Source organism: Phyllobates terribilis, unplaced genomic scaffold (genome assembly GCF_046119375.1).
Source record: "Phyllobates terribilis strain yellow unplaced genomic scaffold, ASM4611937v1 Scaffold_10__3_contigs__length_209671492, whole genome shotgun sequence".
Lineage (NCBI taxonomy): Eukaryota > Metazoa > Chordata > Amphibia > Anura > Dendrobatidae > Phyllobates > Phyllobates terribilis.
The window spans coordinates 35,497,040-35,516,974 of record NW_027362770.1 but is presented as its reverse complement, the minus strand read 5'-3'; the positions used below and the strand labels follow the sequence as shown (position 1 = coordinate 35,516,974).

Sequence of the window (19,935 nt, the reverse complement as noted above, 5' to 3'; positions counted from 1 at the left end):
TTAATGCTCTTGCCCATTTATTACTGCTATATGATCTGATATATGCTGCCATATGTCCACATATCAATATTATTATCTAGTATACCATGCCTTATACCTCACTGCTATTACTAGTGTGGACATAGATTGATATGACCCTTCCATTATCTTTTAAATAGCAGCTAATACACGTACCTGGCTTACTTTCCATGCTGGTCTAGGGATGTTAGTCTCCTGGCAGGATTTTATTCCTTAAAACCTGCCCCTATGGTCTACCTACCACCTCTTTTTCTTCCCTTTTCTTATATTGTGAATTATGATGTAATTTTTACAATTTCTAATAAAATTTATATTTTTGGAATTAAATCCCTCTTTTGTCCTTCTGGGGTCCACTAACATATGGATTGGGATATAGACTACTAGGGCGATCATTTTCTCCCACATAACCACCCCTCTTTTCCCAAAATAGGCTAACTATCAGTTTTTTGTTAGTGTGAGTAGCCTATTGAGGGTCCGAGTAGGCCGAAGGCGAAGAGTAGAGAGTTAGTTCATAGGGGGCAGAGGAGCTTAACTAGCTCACCCCGAAGAAGCAGTTACCGGACACCGGGTCCGAAGCTTGCCGGGATCTCCACGACCCAGTAAAATAAACCGGAATCCCTGGAGAACTACAGGTCCCAGGATCGCTAAAGTGCTGATACGTACCAGAGCCAGGAGACACATAGGCCCCGTAGGTCGGGAGCGTGCACTCCAAGAGAAGGCCCTATCACAAGGTCAGCCAGCGCAGGACACAGACAAAGTTAGGCCTAGCTCCAGGCAGGTCAGAAACTTATTACGCAGCAGCAAGAACCAGGAGGCCCAAAACCTGCTCATTGGGGAGAATCCGGACATACACCCTTCACCCTACAGTACTCCGGGGAGTGCCTGAAATTCCACCAGTAAAAGGTACTGAAGTGACTATTGTGTCCGTCCCTGTTCTTGCTCTGACTCGGCTGAGTCTCCTTGTCCAGCATCCCCGTTCTTATACTGCCCTGAGGCCCAGCTCCACCTGTGGGGAGCCATACCATCTAGCTGCCTTATCACCGGCCTCAGTGGACTGCGCAGCACTGGTGAATATCATCAGAAACCATAGGTGGCGTCACGAACTTTTATAAACTTGATATTTATCAACGCCTTTTTAAAGAGAGACCCCAGAGTACGGGCCCGGGAGCCGACCACCGCGACCTCCTTAAGGCTAAAGGCCCGGGTAACCGAGTCATCCCCATCCCCTGGGCTAGTCATCTCTACTTATGCAATTCAAAGGTGCACTGATCATCATTAGGAAGCCATTTTTATTTTTTTTTTTGCTGTAAGGTCCGCCGATCCCAAAGCATGCTAAATGGATGGGCCAGGAAGAGGTTAAAACTAGAGATGCGATAATACATTCAAGTGGAATCGAATTCTACTCGAATTTTACAAAAATCCACAGTCGGCAAAATATCAACGTATGTCAATCAGGGGAAAAGTAGAGTGTTCATACTTGCCTATCAGTATCAGTCATTCATTTTTGCTCTTATTTTATTTTTACTGCTCCCAATAATTTTTAATCTATTTTAAACCCATCATACGATTCAAGAGATATGGTCTTTTTTTTCTTTACCCCCTTAGTAAAGACTTTAGATGGTGGAACTAAATAAAAAGATCCACATTTCTATTCTGGGGAGCAGCAGGACTAAAATTAAAGTAAAAACTGTTTGCTTTTGACAATTCCTTTTTAAATGTGTATTTAGTTGAGATGAGCAGATCTTTTGAAATTCGAATTCCCGAATTCGTAGAATTTTCGCAAAAAAAAATTGATTAACTGCGAATAAATTCATGCAAATCTCAATACTGGAAAGGTTGTAATTGTTCAGAAAATAAATATGTGGGGGAGGGGAGATATAGAAAGAGAACCCAGTTTACCATACGAGCTTACAGTCTACAGATGAGAGAGGGATCCCCGTTGTCAATAAGAGCTTATACTCTACAGGAGAGATGACCCCGTTGTCAATAAGAGCTTATACTCTATAGGAGGGAGAGAGAGAACCCTGTTGTCAATAAGAGCTTTTACTCTACAGGAGGGAGAAAGAGAACCCCGTCGTCAATAAGAGCTTATACTCTACAGGAGGGAGAGAGAGAACCCTGTTGTCAACAAGAGCTTATATTCTACAGGAGGGAGAAAGAGAACCCCGTTGTCAATAAGAGCTTATACTCTACAGGAGAGATGACCCCGTTGTCAATAAGAGCTTATACTCTACAGGAGGGAGAGAGAGAACCATGTTGTCAATAAGAGCTTATAGTCTACAGGAGGGAGAAAAAGAACCCCATTGTCAATAAGAGTTTATACTTACAGGAGGGAGAAAGAGAACCCTGTTGTCAATAAGAGCTTATACTCTACAGGAGAGAGAGAGAGAACCCTGTTGTCAATAAGAGCTTATACTCTACAGGAGGGAGGAAGAGAACCATGTTGTCAATAAGAGCTTATACTCTACAGGAGGGAGAAAGAGAACTCTGTTGTCAATAAGAGCTTATACTCTACAGGAGAGAGAGAGAGAACCCTGTTGTCAATAAGAGCTTATACTCTACAGGAGGGAGAGAGAGAACTCTGTTGTCAACAAGAGCTTATACGCTACAGGAGAGAGAGAGAACCCTGTTGTCAACAAGAGCTTATACTCCACAGGAGGGAGAGAGAGAACTCTGTTGTCAACAAGAGCTTATACTCTACAGGAGGGAGAAAGAGAACCCTGTTGTCAATAAGAGTTTATACTCTACAGGAGGGAAAGAGAGAACCCTGTTGTCAATAAGAGCTCATACTCTACAGGAAGGAGAGAGAGGACCCTTTTGTCAATAAGAGCTTATACTCTACAGGAGGGAGAGAGAGGACCCTGTTGTCAACAAGAGCTTACACTCTACAGATGAGAGAAAACCCCTTTGTCAAGAAGAGCTTACACTCTACAGATGAGAGATCGAGAACCCCACTGACCATAGGAGCTTACACTCTACAAGGGACATAGAGGACCCTGCTGACCATAAGAGCTTACTCACCACAAGAAAGACTTACCCAGTGACTCTAGAGATTGAAAACAACTCTGCTGTACAAACTGTGCTCCACTGGGAACAGCTGATCAGGTACTGACCACCACTGTACAAAGTATGATAATCCGTAATATGTCATAGCTGCAGGGTATTATGCGGCAACACTAAATGACATTAGCCCTCTCTCTGATGCTTCAGCCGTGTGGAAAACAGTGCAAGGCAAGATTTTTTTTTGAAAACCACAAATTAACTCTCAAAATGTTTGAATTTGTGTGAAACCACACATTTTGGGAAATGCTACCCGAACTCGAACCTTAGTGGATCAATTTGCTCATCTCTAGTAATCATAATTATATTGCAATATTTGCTGTGAATAATCTCTTGCTATTATTTAATAACTATCACGTAAGTCTGGGCCAGATATGTCCGTGATCAGGTATTTTGTTTTGTTGATTATTTTTTGTCTTTGTTGTACAGAGATATTGCATAAATGTTTGGACTATTTGTGTCTTTTAGGATTTGTGTTGTGGTAGATTATCAGATTGATTGGATTACAGGATTTATGCTAGTCCACGGGATGTTGTATGTAGGTTATATTTTGTGAGGCCAATGCTGTTTCATGCTCTTTACAGTCGCACAGAATGCTTCGCTACTTGGATTTCCTCCCAGGACCATCAAAATCCCAAACCATCAGGCAATTCTGAAACAGAATCAACACTGAAAATGTTTTTCCAAGCTGCTGTACAAAGAGGATTTTCAAGTCACCGGGTGCCAAAATATTTCAGTATTTTTAGTTAATATAGTGCATGTGTGAAATGTTATTTATATTAATATTTTTTAATATTAACTTTATATTAGTTATTACAACATATTAGCTGGCAGCACAGTGGCAGATTGGTTATCACGTCGACCTTGCAGCGCTGAAGTTAAGTCCCAACAATGGCAACATCTGCAAGGAGTCTGTATGTTTCAAAAAAATATAATCGATTACATGGCAATTTTACTGAATGTATAAGGAACCCCTGGACAATATCCCCCGCCCTCCCCAGTCAGAAGAGCTTTATTGCTCACAAAAAACCTTCATGCTCAGTAATTTCCATATCTGAAGAGTTTGTATTGACTAAAATGTTCCAATTTGGAAACAAAGCAAAGAATGGTAACGATTTGTTACAAATCTGGATAGTGGTAGAGGAGGATGATATCATATTGAATGAGCTTTGCTGCGGTAAAGCCTTTTGTGTTCCAAAATAGTTCTTTATTTTTCCAACGCATTTCACCTTCTTGGTTCACCTGTTTTTTTCCCTTGAGAAAGATGCCAGTCCAGGCCTGAAACGCGTTGTGATATCATCCTCCTTTTCTATTAATCATCTGAAATAAGTTTTTCTCCTCCATCCATGGGGCCACAGAAGTAGTTACACGTGTCTACAGGTGTAGTGTCCTCACACAACATCTCCAGGTGCCTTTCACTATCCTTACCAGGCGATACTGCTCTATGTGTGTGAGCTTTTATCCCCCAAATAGTTTTTCAAATTTGGATAGTGGACACTTTTGGCCTTTCCTTAATATATACAGTACGCTGATGCATAGTTACATTCGGTTCTGGAATCAATGCTCAGTCATCATAATATATACTTCAAACTACCAGTATATAGCATTCTTTCTCATTATTTCTCACCATTAGGACACATTCACACATTCAGTATTTGGTCAGTATTTTACATCTGTATTTCTAAGAGAAAAGCAGGAGTGGGTGATAAATACAGAAGTGGTGAGGAGTTTCTATTACACTTTTCCTCTCATTGTTCCACTGCTGGTTTTGACTTACAAATACTAAGGTAAAATACTGACCAAATACTGAACGTGTGAACGTGGCCTAAGGGCTCATTCAGAAGAATAAAATGGACCGATTATTTTGATCAGAGTTTCTTTTCTGACAGTCCATGAAAATCTGACCGCACTTGGATGTCATTCGAGTGTGATCCAATTTTTTCATGGACCCATAGATTTGCATTGCAGATTTTGATCTGACCCTCGGATCAAAATTGGACATGGCTCCAATATTTTCCATGGACCTCTCGGTTCGGGGGAAAAATCAGACGTGCATAGTCCCATAGAATATCATAGGCCAGAGTGCAATCCGTGAAAAACACGGATCACACTCATGCGAAGATCAGATATCTGTTTGAGCCCTAAGGCATGAGCCTGCTGTGGGCGGGGTTAGCTTTCTCAGCTCTGCTGCATTGCTAAATCTAAGAACTCTCATTGTGTCAGAACGGCTGCATTCAGTAATCTAAGTGATACATCGTTGGATTCGGGGTCTCTGCCCCTACATAATGCTGCTCTCAGATGGGGCAGAAAAAACCTGCTGACAGATTTCCTTTAAGCTCCTGTGTGCTGTATCATACCCTCAAGTTCTGCACTAAACATAAGACCGGTTTCACATGTCCTGGAAGTTCAGACCATGCTTTGAATGCAATCCTTGGCCTCACCCCAGAATTCCTGATCTGACCTAAGTGCCTCATACACATACATTCTGTGGAAGCAGGGTTGAAAAGCAATGTCTGACTTTCATTTGTTCATTTTCATAGATTTTTAATTTATTATTTCTTTTGTCAGATTCAAGTTATTTCTGTGACCATTGTGGGTTTTTCTTTCATTAAACGAGGGGTACCAACAATTTTGACCATGTTTGTATATGCCTACATGAGCCAGATATCTCAGGTCAAGAGACAGTGCTCTGCCAACATAATGCAATCCTGGAGGATCCATGTTTTACAGACATATCAAACCGGTCTAACACTGAGCATCAATTTTGCCCAGAGTGTTTCTTTTAACATTTTTAATAATATACAGTGAAAACTCTTTGAAAAACTGCATTAAGAATAAGAAGAATTAAGAATGATAGGTAAGCATAGTATATGGTAGAACTAATGCCTATCACAGCAACTTTGTTCTAGACAATGAGCGGTGTTTTCGAATTTTATTTGTGCCTATTATTTTGTTAATATTCATAAAAAAATATTTTTTCTTGATGGAAAAGTCCAAGGTAAAAAGATTTAAAAGAGCATTGAGACTTTGGTAGTTTAGTTTTAGATACTTCCAATAAACACAACACAACCATTCTAATTTGTTCTCACTCGTAGACTAACCGTTTTCCTGTAACTATCGAGGGATCACTTTCTGTGACCCCACTATGACAATACAGCTCTTTGTTTTTCTTTGTTACATTTCCATTATTGTTTGTTGCCCTAGAACAAATTGCGTTAGAATGAGGCTACTGCAGGAATTGACGTGCAGAAATCCTTCGTAACATCATTATGTTTATTATACAATGAAATGGGCAAATGGTCATGTTTTACTTAACATAAATGTGCTTGTTCCTATTGATTTTTGTTGCTTTGTTTTACAGTTTGACCATATAAATCCTCAGCCTGGCACATGGGAAATTTACACATATAGTCTTGTTCAAATTGACTTGTTTTTCTTACAGTAAATGTACTAGTCTTCATTTCATAAAGATGAAAAATCATAAAGTAGGTTCTGACGGTAGAGAGCAAAGTGATGTTATTTAGATGCAGTGCTACTGGTTCAAAGGTGGTTATGAGCACACGACGTCTTTTTTCAGGCGGACTCTGCCATAGAAAAAGCTATTAAAAATTTTCAAAAGAATGAACATAAGCATTTCTATGTTAAAAAAAAGAGACTGGCTGTGCATACTGTATGTTGAGGCTTTTGAACATGTTTTCACCACTTCCGGTTTCTAAAAATGCCAAGCGGTTAAAAGAAATGACATGTCCATTCTTCTGGCATTTTCCGCTTAGAAGATGCTCTCAACTTTACAATACAAGTGAATAGGAAAGCTCAAAAGATGTCCGAAAGATGATCAGATGTTTTTTTGGAGCATTTTGACACAGCTTTTTTTTAAGCAAAAACTAACGGTTTCTGCATTAATGGGAAAAAAAGAAAAACGACCGAAAACGGCTTCACAAAAACCATGAGAAAACTAAACGCCAAAAAAAAATCGGAAAACGCTGCGGAAACTACTGAAAAAATTACACAACAGATGTTTCAGAAAAAAAAAAAATCCAGAGTTTCCTGAATAGTTCTCTACACGACAAACTCTTCGAGTTCACCTGAGTTTAAAAGACTTTGAATGCCCATGGCCAAAAAAAGGAAATCAACCGGGGTAAAAGTGCAGATGTGGTCTTCTTTAAGTACCTTTTTTACTAAGCATATACCGAAACAATGGTGTGAGATGATCAGCCTTGAAAAGAAAAGAAAATTTTTGCATTACAAGGGTAACACAAAATTTTTAGGATTTTTTTTTTCAAAATTGGTCGCCTTATTTTGAGAGACAGCATATAAAAAAAATAAAAGTAAAGAAGGAACCATCCGTAGATCCTCGAATGGCAATATGTTTATTTAGAATTTTACGTATATCTGGAGGGCAGTTAATATGAAAAAAATTATCTAACCATTAATAGCAATGGTTCTTAGTAATGTTCGTAAAACACTACTCCATCTTCTGTCTTTATTGTAGGCAATAGTGCCTATGTGAGAAATGCATTTAGTGTATGTGCACACTGATTATTTTTGGAAGTTTTTGGAGGAGAAACTCTCCAAATCCTGCTCAAAAATGCAAAATTCCTCAAAACCTTGGAGTTTCTGCACAGTTTTTGATCCAAAAACTAAGGAAAAAGGCTTAGGCCCCCACTCAGAGTTGAACCAAAATTGTGACTTTTGGCATTTTCTCGCCAGTTTCTCCCAGCTCCCCCAAAATGGGTGGAGGTGGGTGGGATAGGCACGTGGATTGGGTGAGACGCCACAGCACATTTAATCCAGTACATAACTAGAGTAAGATTTCTGTTATGGTGCAGGAGGCACATGCCACTTGTCAAACACTCCAGATTCATGAAGAAGCACGCACCTGCTGCATGGGATGCACTAATGATACGTCCACTTCTGACTGTGTGCACAATTATTAGGCAAGTGATTATTTTGACCATATCACCATTTTTATGCAGATTTTCCAACTCCAGGCTGTAAAAACTTGAATGCTTATTGGATTAAATAGATCAGGTGATTTGAATTTGAGTAATGAGGGAGGGTGCGGCCTAAAGATGTCACCACCCTTTATAAAGGTGTGCACAGTTATTAGGTAGATTGTTTTCCTCAGGCAAAATGGACCAAAAATAAATGAGATTTAACTGACTCTGAAAAGTTAAAATTTGCTAAAACTCTTACAGAGGGATGCGGCACTCTTGAAATTGCTAAGATATATTGGTGTAATCACAGAACCATAAAAAGTTTTGTTGCAAATAGCCATAGGGTTGAAAAAATGTGTTGAGGAAAGAAGGTGGACATTAACTGTCAAAGATTTCAGAAGAATTAATCAATTGTGAAGCGGCGAAGAAGCCATTACCTACCAGTGCTGTCATATTCTAGAACTGCAACCTGTCTGGAGTGACCAGAAGTACAAGGTGTTCAGTGGTGGTCAAGGTAAGGAAGGCTGAGACCCAACCACCACTGAACAAGACACTTTGAAACATCAAGACTGGGCCAAGAATTATATGAAGACCGATTTTATGGACAGATGAGATGGACTCTTGAGTCTTGACGAACCAGATGTGGGCCCCTTGGCTGGATCAGTAATGAGCACAGTCCTCCACTTGGCTTCCGATGCCAGCAAGGTGGAGGTGGGGTACTACTATGGGCTAGTATTATTAATGATGAGCTAGTTGGACCTTTTCGGTTAAAGACGAACTCAAAATCAACTCCCAAACCTGCTGCAAGTTTTTAGAAGACACTTTCTTCAAGCAGTGGCACAAGAAAAAGTCTGTATCTTTCAAGAAAGTCATGATTTGTATGCAGGACAAAGCTCCATCGCATGCACCAATGTACTCTAGTGCTTGGTTAGATATTTCTTGGCCCAGTCTTTATGTTTCATCTTGTCTGTGTTATTTGCTGGTGGTCAGCTTTCAGGCTTCTTTACCTTTGCCATGTCTCTGAGCACTGAATACCCTGTACTTCTTGGCAGTTTGGACTAAAGGATTGACTATGCTGCTGGTTTGAGCAGTCAAATTTTAGGAGTGTGCTGCCCGTGTAGAAGGGGGGCTGGGATAGGTACACTTCTGAAAATTTGTCTTGAGGCAACCCCTCTAATGACCTATTCTCGTGAATGCTTATTAATATCAAAGGTAGTCGACAACCCCATTAAAAATGTATGGTTGCTTAACTAGAAAAACAGTTAAGTACCCATTCTATCATGATAATCTATTAATGTCTAAGGAGATATTAGATGTCAGAAGAATTTAATTTTCCACAAATATCAGATCCTAGTGAATTAAGAGGAAATTGCAGCTCGTTGAAGCCTTGTAATTGTTGGCATGTTTCATATGAGTGTTGCCAGACAGTAAAAGGAGGCCATACACAATTTTTCTGAAGATCATGAAAATGAACAATTTCAACCTAACTTCTTCAAGTGAAATGTAACAATAAATTAACAATAAACTATATTTTTAAACAATAGTCACTAGTCTATAAAAAGATCTTCCTATAAAAAAAAAATTCTTAGAAAAATGATTTGGCCTTCACCAAGTGTAATTGACCTGTTTGACCTACTGACTTAGTCAACATGGACTAAGATGTGTGTGACTATATTAATGTTATGACTGATGACTAGATGATTGTTCATTTAATGGTTCTTCCATGATTAACTTACTTCTATCCAAATTATAGTCTTTCTTTTATCAGAGCTGGAGAACCGGTCATTTCTATTCTTTGGGCCCCATAGCCGCAAATGTACCCGCTCCAAAGATGGTGAGTAGTCTTTGCCATACAATTGACTCTATTATAAATATGCTGTCAGGCACAAATCTGCGAATTCTTAGTGAATTCTATTATAAATAAAGATTACTTTTATTTAAAGAGAATCTGTGACAAGGTTTTTGCGGCCCCATCTTGGAACAGCATGATGTAGGGGCACCGACACTTATACCAGGCCCAGATGACATACACCCCCGGGTACTAAAAGAATTAAGTAATGTGATAGACAGGCCGCTGTATCTTATATTCAAGCACTCTTTATGGACAGGGACTGTCCCACTAGACTGGCGCCAAGCAAATGTGGTACCAATATTCAAAAAGGGGTCTAAAAGTGACCCTGGGAACTATAGACCAGTCAGCTTAACATCTGTTGTGGGTAAATTGTTTGAAGGATTTCTTAGAGATGCTATTGTAGAATATCTTAATGATAATAACTGTCTAACTCCATATCAGCATTGATTCATGAGGGATCGCTCCTGCCAAACAAACCTGATGGCCTTCTACGAGGAGGTGAGCTCACAGCTGGACCGGGGAGAGTCAGTGGATGTTGTATACCTTGACTTCTCCAAAGCGTTTGATACCGTGCCACACAAAAGGTTGGTATATAAAATGAGAATGCTTGGTCTGGGGGATAATGTGTGCAAGTGGGTAAATAGCTGGCTGAGTGATAGAAAGCAGAGGGTGGTTATCAATGGAGTAAGCTCAGGGTGTGTCAGGGTTACTAGCGGGGTGCCTCAAGGGTCTGTCTTGGGCCCTATATTATTTTATTTATTAATGATCTAGTGGAAGGGTTGCATAGTAAAATAGCAATATTTGCAGATGATACTAAACTTTGTAAAGCAGTTAATACAGATGAGGATAGGGCACAGCTGCAGGAGGATTTAGATAAATTGAGGAGTTGGGCCAAAAAATGGCAAATGGGGTTCAATGCCGATAAATGTAAGGTCATGCACATGGGAAAGAAAAACAGCAGTCACCCATACATATTAAATGGGAAACCGTTGGGGAAATCTGACATGGAGAAGGACCTGGGCGTCTTGGTTAATAGCAAATTAAATTGGAGTGCCCAGTGTCAGGCAGCAGCTGCGAAGGCAAATAGAGTCATGGCATGCATCAGAAGAGGAATAGGAGCATGTGATGAGAACATTGTTCTTCCTCTGTATAAAGCGCTGGTAAGGCCGCACTTAGAATATTGTGCACAGTTCTGGGCTCCGGTGCTCAGGAAAGACATATTGGAGCTAGAGAGGGTACAAAGGAGGGCGACTAAGGTAATAAAGGGAATGGAGGGACTAGAATACCCAGAGAGGTTGTCAAAATTAGGCCTATTTACGTTGGAAAAGAGAAGGCTTAGGGGAGACCTCATAAACATGTATAAATACAATAAAATTACATCTTATGCTTAGTTAATTAATCCAGGGATTTAATCTGACTGCCAGATTGGTGTCGGGAAGTGAATTTTTCCTCAATGATGTAAATTGGCCTATACCGCATGGTATAGGAATAGCGGAATAGCTGCAGTGCACAAGAAATAGGCTGAACTGGATGGACGCTTGTCTTTTTTCGGCCTTATAAACTATGTAACTATGTAACCAGTGATGTATCACTTATTGGCTGATTGTTGTATTTTTTCATAGAATCACAGTTTTATGTGCTTCAGTTCTGACAGATCTCTGAGTATTGAACCCTGTATGACCCTGCCCACACCATTGATTGGAAGGTTTCTGTGTACACTGTGCATGAAAGCGACCAATCAGTGTTGAGGGCGTGGTTGTACAGAGTTCTTGAATATGGAGGACTACATGGCAGCAGGTTTACTAGTCCTCTAGTGATAATCTCTCAATGATAAAACCGTGATTTTATCAAAACTACAGCAACCAGCCCAGTAAGTCACACATCACTGGAATCAGGATCTATGTTACTACATCATTCTGCGTTCAGATTAGGTGGCAAAAATTTGGTGACAGATTCCCTGTAATTGATATATAGTACTGTATTAACAGAATGGAACATTCAAGAAGGTGAGTTTTTTTTAGGACTTTAATTATTCCATGTAAAGAGACTAAATAAAAAATTAAATGTAAAATCATTCTGAAAACTTCTGTTAGGGTATGACTAGACGGTGCAGTTTTGATGAGGTATAGAATGCATAAAGTTCACTCGTTTTGTTTTTCGCGTAAACGCAAACATACAGTAAAAGGATTTAATGTTCTTGCAAAAATCACATTCAATCATCCCCATGAAGGGTTTTGACCAAATCAAATATGCATCATGACATCATCATCCCGTCTTACCCTAAAGATTAATGTAGTTAGCACCCTAATTACAGAATGTGACTCCTTCCTGCAACTTGATGTAATAAAATGTCCGAATGGGAGATAATTCCTTCACCTCTTTGTAAAGGCAATCACAAGCAGGCACAAGTTAGAACAGCCATTTTTTTTACTTTGAATATAGTTAATGTAATAGAAACCACATATAGTATAAATCCATAAACCTATTTGGTATCTAATGTACATAAACATTAAAGTCTGCATCTTAATTTATTTTTTTTGTTCTTAAAAATATGAAAAAAAAGTTGCTAATATAACATAACCCATAAAAAAAAACTAGACGTCTGAGTATAATATAAATATCTTTACTTAAAATCGAACACACATATATCACCGCTATTTTATTGATACCTAGCGTAGCCAATGCTGTAAATATTAAGGCGAAAACGTTTTGGGAAAGGTGCAGACTATTCTACCAATATTAAGTTGTTCACGCAGAACAAAAGGCCCTCTTGCTTCAATCCACCAGTCTTCATAATTTGGGTCCAAAATGTCACCCATGTGTCTGATTAACCCTTTGCATCCTAATTTATATGAGCATCCCAACACTAATCTATTACATAGACGTAGGAGAGAATTTTTCAAGAAAATAAAATAAGTAGCTAGAAGAACGTCATGAGGGATCCAATAAAATATCTTAAGAATATTTTATATAACCAATCAATGTAATTAATAAAAAGCAAACTGTGTGCATTATAAATTCACAGAGGTAAATGTAATTGTGATCTAGATATTATTTGAAGAAGAAAATATGATAGAGAAAGTAAATTGTCTAACTGAATATATATATATATATATATATATATATATATATATATATATATAAAACTTCTGATTATATACATATTTAATAAAAAAAAAAAATTCTATATGCAGCTGATCAGATATTTTATAGGTATAATAGTGAAGAGTAGTCTGAAAAGCTTTTAGAATTACAGTAAACCACACCTATTCTTGTATAAGACAAGACAACACTTTTACAAGTAAGGAAAAAATATAGAAAAACATATCTTAAGAATGTTACATTTTAAGTGAATTTAATATTCAATTTTACTCATTTTTTTCCTTACTTTCCATAACAAATTATATCTACACATTTAACTTTTAAACTATGTTCACACATGTTGTTTTTTTTTTACTTCACAAATCAGCAGTAAAACTGATCTCTGGCAGGAAATCATCTGCGTCAAAAACGCGGGTTTTGCTGCATTTTTTGTGCAGTTTTTCAGTGGTTTTTCACTGTCCTTCTGTCTCTATTTATGCATGTACATAAAGTTCTGTGAAAAAAAAGAACCCCATTCTATTTTGCCATAAAAAACGCTGAAAAAAACGATGATGCAAATTTTGGTGCATTTTTTTCAGCTTTTTTTTCACCACCCATTACTTCCTATGGGTGAAAAAACGCTGAAGAAAGTGACATTCTCTATTTTCCAAAAACCCAACCAAGGCACAAAATATGCAACAACAAAAAAAACAAGATGCATGAACAGAGAATTCTGGTTTCTCATAGACTTTGCTGGTACTGCAAAACGCAGCTGAAAATTTTCATAAAAATCTGCAGCAAAAAAAGCTGAAAAACCCAACATGTGTGAACATAGCCTTAATCAGTTTATCCTAACTGAGGCTCATGAAATTTCCATTGAAAATTACACCTAGAACTCTGTAGCAGATAATTAGGACCAATAGTTAGATATTATGATCCATATAAATATTTAGTTTATTCTGCTTCCACCGACAAACCTTATTCTTACAGATTACAAACGCTTATTATTATCATTACTCATTATTACTCGTTTATCAAAACTTTAGACACAAACTATTTTTTTTTTAAGAAAAGTTACCAGAGCGCAGTATGGGAAACCCCTTTATACACTAGGATCAGGTGGAAATGAGCCAAAGTACGGCCATGATACTACCGTACGTCCAATTCCAAATGTGCACATACTGAGCAGATCATTACGTGGCCTCACTCTTCTCAGGTGTTATCAATCCCTCCTATATATGAGTACAGAATTTATATACCACAATAAGTATGGGCAGTTATTGTAATTGATGCCTATTTTTTAAATTAATTTATTTTGCACTTTTTGTTATTTAATGTACCCTTACCTTAATCATACCCCTACGTCTCATATTAGACAGCACCTTCAGCGCAAACATGGCGTGACGTCTGAAATCCTAATGTAGTGCAAACACCTCACTGTAAACGCCATATAAATAAAACCGTCCACACTCTATTTGTATTCCCATCATATTTCCTTGCATTGTATTGCAGCGTTTTACCAATATGCTTTATGCCACAAGATGCTTGTTAACAGCTTCCTTGATAATTCGGGTTTTTGATATTTCAGCTTTGCGGATTGCGTTTATTGTCTGGAAGTAACACTTTCTAAACACTTTATTGTCTGCCTAACAAACTGATGTGACACAATTCTCAAGGAGACCAGAAGGGCATCAAGATTAAGGTGAATGTCAGCTACAAGAACACCTTGGTGGCTGTGATCTGAATGAATAGACGATGCGACCAGCATGGGCAGGGAAACCTCTCCAAGATAGAAAATGATGGATGAGAAACAACATGAGCTGAAAATTTGTGATAAGCAATAATTATAACCTTAATAGGGTTCCTGGCTTCCGAATGTAAGCTGTATTCCCTGATCAAACAGCAATGAATTTGTCTTCAAACTGAACTGGAACACAGTTAATATTCCAGTTTCATGGATTGTGAAGGTAATAGAGAAATACGACTTCTTCACAATGCTTCTGTATCATACACCAACCACAAATAATAAATAATACTAACGAGGACTACAAATGAAAAGTATCCTTGTACCTGACAAATGGCTTGGTACATAGGAACGTTGGATACAATCATACAGTCATCTCAGCACTGTAAATACTCCAATCATTCTTTATGATTATATTATGCAAATGCAAATATGTTGATATTACTATTATCACTGTGTTTATCCTAACTTCATACATTATGTATTTTCTATGCTATTCACTGTTTAATGACAATCAGTATAAACTGTATACCTCGCCCTCACCATATACTAAAACACTGTGCACTGACTCCATCTACAGGTCATTATCATAGTGGCACGTGTTTTACTTTCTACCGGGCTCGAGTAGAAGTATTTCACTGGCTGTAAAAAACATGATTCAAGAATGGCAGCCGAAATAGATAGATAGATAAACAGATAGATAGATAATAGATAGACAGATAGATAGAAAGATAGATAGATAGATAATAAATAGACAGATAGACAGAAAGATAGATAGATAGATAGATAGATAGATAGATAGATAGATAGATAGATAGATAGACAGATAGATAGATAGATAGAGGTAAATCAGCTATAAAAAATAATTAAACAGAAACAACCATATGATTAAAAGCAAACAAACAAGAATGATAAAACAAGCAGCACAATAAATATAAATAAATAAACATAATAAGTAAACAATAAACTTTCTCACTTTCAATAGAACCAGGACAAAGGGCTGGAGGTAAGGGGTATTACAAATTAAGAAAACAAATCCTCTTATGCCAAGCATAGCCTGTTCCTATATTTATGAAGTTGTATGCCTCCCGCGGACCCCCTCTTGCTTTCTTGAAAGACAAACATGTGTTAAATACAATATGCAGCAGGCCTGTAAGAGTGATAACCTTCGCTGGTACTCGCCTCAAGCAATGAACAAATTCAATCCAAACTCATCACTTAGCTTTCTTCTCCTGACACCTTGATTACTATTGGTTACACTCAGACCTTTCTGCTAATACTAATACTGAGCATTATAATGGCAGATAAGAAGGGGGAGACTAATAGAAAGGACCCAGGAAAATTTTGGGAACACAATATGTACTTATACAACACGTAAAAAGTGCATTGACCGCAGTGGCCTCTTCAGTCGCAGGATTAGCTGATGTTGCATATATGACATGTGCAAATGACAAATGTCAGCTAAAGATAATATAGTGCACATATTTTATATATATATATATACATATATATATACACCCATCTATCTATCTATCCAGAATATAGCTATATAGAGGTCTCTTTCTATATCTATCTATATATACATCTATCTTTCTAGAGTAAAGCTATATAAATGTGTCTTTCTATCTCTGTATATCCATACTTCTGTCTATCTAAAGTATAAATATGTGCATGTATGCATATATATATATATATATATATATATATATATATATTCTAGATAGGTAGGTAGAGTTATACCCTGGGCCAGGTATTATGTCTAGGTATAATTCTGATGGGTACGTCTATGATGTAATGGTAAAGAATAGTAATAAGGTAAGGAATTGGCTACGAATGCTAAAGGATTCATTCAGGTTTTGGATGAGGTACATGCAGATCAGAATGCAGTGACAGTGTTGCTTCTTGTACGTCCATGTCTCACAACAGGCAGCAAGTCATGGCAGCGAAGGCTACTTACCTTATTCCTGTCATTGTATTTAAAAGAATGGTCCAGGCCCACAGACAATCAATGTAAATGTGTTTTCTTTTCATAGTGAATGATGGGGGCTGTAAACGAACACAATTACAGTCAATAGAAGAACATAAGAAAGTTTTCCCTGAACATTTTACAACACATCTCAATGAGATCCATCACAAACCCATAGTTATATAGGAAATCTGCAAACCCGGGAACGTATTATTATATGTATATATTCTGTAAAAGACCCTACAAACCAATGGATACAGCGATCTCCATAATTACTTGTCAGCTCTGAAGCCCAATCAGAAACGTTGATGAAGTGAGTCAGCCATGAACGCTCCATCAGGACAGAACTTCACCTCTATGCGGCTTTAGGATTGCATCCCTACTTGCCAGTAGAAGGTAGAACAGCAGCTCTCTCATATCAAACTCACTTGATCTCCAATGCTGCTCTTTAATCTCATTATTTTAATACCCCATCTGTTACATGGAAGTTCCCTGCTTTGACACAGGTCCCCATTAATACATAAAATGCATTCAAAAAATTCCTAAAATAATAATAAAAAAAAAAAACAACAGGTGCGTTACCTTTCACTAATAACCCCCTATACTTCAGGACCTGATGGGTGATGTGGGATGTGGGGGAGGGGGGTTCTTCCCACACTAAACTCACATATTCCACAGTACAAACTTGAGCAGGTTAAAGTTTCCATATAGCGGCTGGTGAAGGATTTCAGACAATGCAATTCACAGTTTTCTAGGTGAAAGTTGGATTGGATAGACAGCCATTCACAGGTTCCAAGTCACATTCACACCCTGGGAACCCTCAATTTAAGGGATGAGATCCAGAGTCTATTCTGTGCCTTACAGTAAAAAAAAATAAACTAAAAGGGAAAAAAAACAACAACTGATAATAAACCCTCCAGGACAAGTGCTGGCAATCAATGGAAGCCCAGTGAGATGCATTGCTCCCATGTAAACCCTGTGCTAAAACAGACGTGAATGGCAAACTGCTTATGAATAAAAGAAGCCTCCATTGTGACTGTGACAGCAGCACATGCTGGAGGAGCCGGGGAGGAACGTGCAAGGGGTTAATGATGGAAGATGTAGATGATTGGTGTGCATTCACACTGCAACTCTCCCTGGCTCCCCAGAACCTCACATTTCTCAGAAATAGATGCAACAGCATCAGCCCTTCCATCTCCTCCTTGGAATAATCTCTACTCATTGTCTATGGTGGCACTGACTTGTAGATTGGAAAATCCACCTCAAGTTCCAGCCAAATGCATCTGTATTGTCCTCCATCCTCTGCACCCCACAGACTTGTGCAGCCCCAGCCCAAATATCACCCAAGTCCTCTCCCAAACTGTTCATCGATCGCTGCAGATGAGAGAGGAAAATGGTTACACTCCAAAAAAAAATCACAAAACCCATCTCAACCCTCCAGGATCCTAAGTGCTGCCATAGAGGAGATAGAAGAGTCCTTACCTATGACACCTCTGATCTGAAGTGGGGGGAAAGGAGAGGAGGTCGCTGCTCGGAAAATCCAGTCTTGTGAAAGTGACTTGAGATCCGGGGAGAAGCAGAGAGGAGAGGAGAGGAGCGTGTGCTGAGGCGATGCTGGGAGTTGTGCTCGGCCCTGCCTCTCACTCATCCAGCAGCAGCAGCATCAGCGCATCGCTGCGCCCTCCCCGAGACGCGACCCCCCCAAATCCCTTCCCAGCTACAACAAGGCTCCTTCCCCCCTTTATTCTTTTATTTCCAAGACAGTCCTGGGGTAAACCGGATGTGAACTAAGCTGTGACTTCATGCCAGAGAGATTTTATTTTAGAGAGGAAGGTGGTCCCAATCTCATCTAGTCTCCAATCCGCCCATCTCTTTTATATGCAACACAATTTAACTTGCGCTGCGATCGCCCTTAATCCTTTCCCCTGGATGCTCCATCAAATCCTTTCACAAGCTGCAGCATTTTTTTTTTCTGTGATGCAATTTGCAAGGCAAAGCTTATTTGGGGAGGGGGTGGTGAGGGGTCGGATGGTTTGTTCTAACGTGTGATTACTGTGCTTGGTGAGTGGAGACTGGGGACACTGCAAAAGTATCCTGCAAAAGTGTGGTGTGAGGGGACTCATTGTCATGCACCGCTGTGTCTGGATGGGGACTGCAAACTTGGCTCTACTAGGATGTTACATGCAGTGTCTCATCTCATAATGTGTCATCTGCCACAATACTGACATTACACAGAAGCTATACAGTGTGGGAAGAACATGCTAATGGCCATGTAGGTGTGTGTGTCTGAGTGTACCTGTGTATGTCTGTGTGAGTGTATGTATGTCTCTGTGTATGTCTGTGAATATATGTGTATGTCTGTGTGAGTGTATGCATGTGTGTATGTATGTCTCTGTGTCCATGTGTGTGCATGTGAGTGTCTGGTGAGTGTATGTATGTGTGTATGTATGTCTCTGTGTCCATGTGTGTGCATGTGAGTGTCTGGTGAGTGTGTGTGTGTATGTCTGTGTGAGTGTATGCATGTCTCTGTGTATGTCTGTGAATATATGTGTATGTCTGTGTGAGTGTATGCATGTGTGTATGTATGTCTCTGTGTCCATGTGTGTGCATGTGAGTGTCTGGTGAGTGTGTGTGTGTATGTCTGTGTGAGTGTATGTATGTGTGTATGTATGTCTCTGTGTCCATGTGTGTGCATGTGAGTGTCTGGTGAGTGTGTGTGTGTGTAAGTGTATGTATGTATAAGAGTGTATGTATATCGGTGTATGTATGTGTGAGTCTGTGTATGTGAGTGTTTGTGAATGAATGCATGAGTGTGTGTCTGTGGATATATGTATGTGTGAGTGTAAGTGTGTGCCAGTCTGTGTGTATATGTGTGTGTCTGTATATGTGTGTGTGTGTGTGAGTGTGTATGTCTGTGTGAATCTGTATATGTGTGTGTATGTGTAAGTATGTGTGTCTATATGTCTGTGCATGTGAGTGAGTATGTGTGTCTGTAAGTGTGAGTCTGTGTGTGAGTTCATGTGTGAGTCTGTATATGTGAGTGTATGTATGCGTGAGTGCGTCTGTGTATATCTGTATATGTCTGTGTGAGTGAAAAGTGTGTGCATGTATGTGTAAGTCTTTGTGTGTGTATGCATGTGTGAGTGTTTGTGCTTGTATGTATGAGTCTGTTTATGTGTGTGTATGTCTATGTATGAATATGTGAGTCTGTATAAGTGTATGTGTGAGTGTGTGTGAGTATGTATGTGTGAGTGTGTTTGTATATGTGTGAGTGTGT

At 38.9% G+C, this 19,935-nt stretch overlaps 1 protein-coding gene across 6 annotated transcripts in view; it reads right to left on the bottom strand.

Annotated features, from left to right (window-relative positions):
• GABRA1 (gamma-aminobutyric acid type A receptor subunit alpha1) overlaps positions 1-18,567 on the bottom strand; it is a 301,016-nt gene extending 282,449 nt beyond the window's left edge. Inside the window, exons 1-2 of one of the 6 annotated variants that reach the window (XM_073649525.1) lie at positions 18,141-18,567; positions 16,650-16,738 (exon numbers count right to left, since the gene is read on the bottom strand). In XM_073649525.1, coding sequence (XP_073505626.1) covers positions 16,650-16,723 — 74 coding nt within the window. In that variant the 5' untranslated portion in view covers positions 16,724-16,738; positions 18,141-18,567. The other 5 variants (XM_073649526.1, XM_073649528.1, XM_073649523.1 and 2 more) reach the window with 5 other exon arrangements.
• Positions 18,568-19,935: the final 1,368 nt, after the last annotated feature.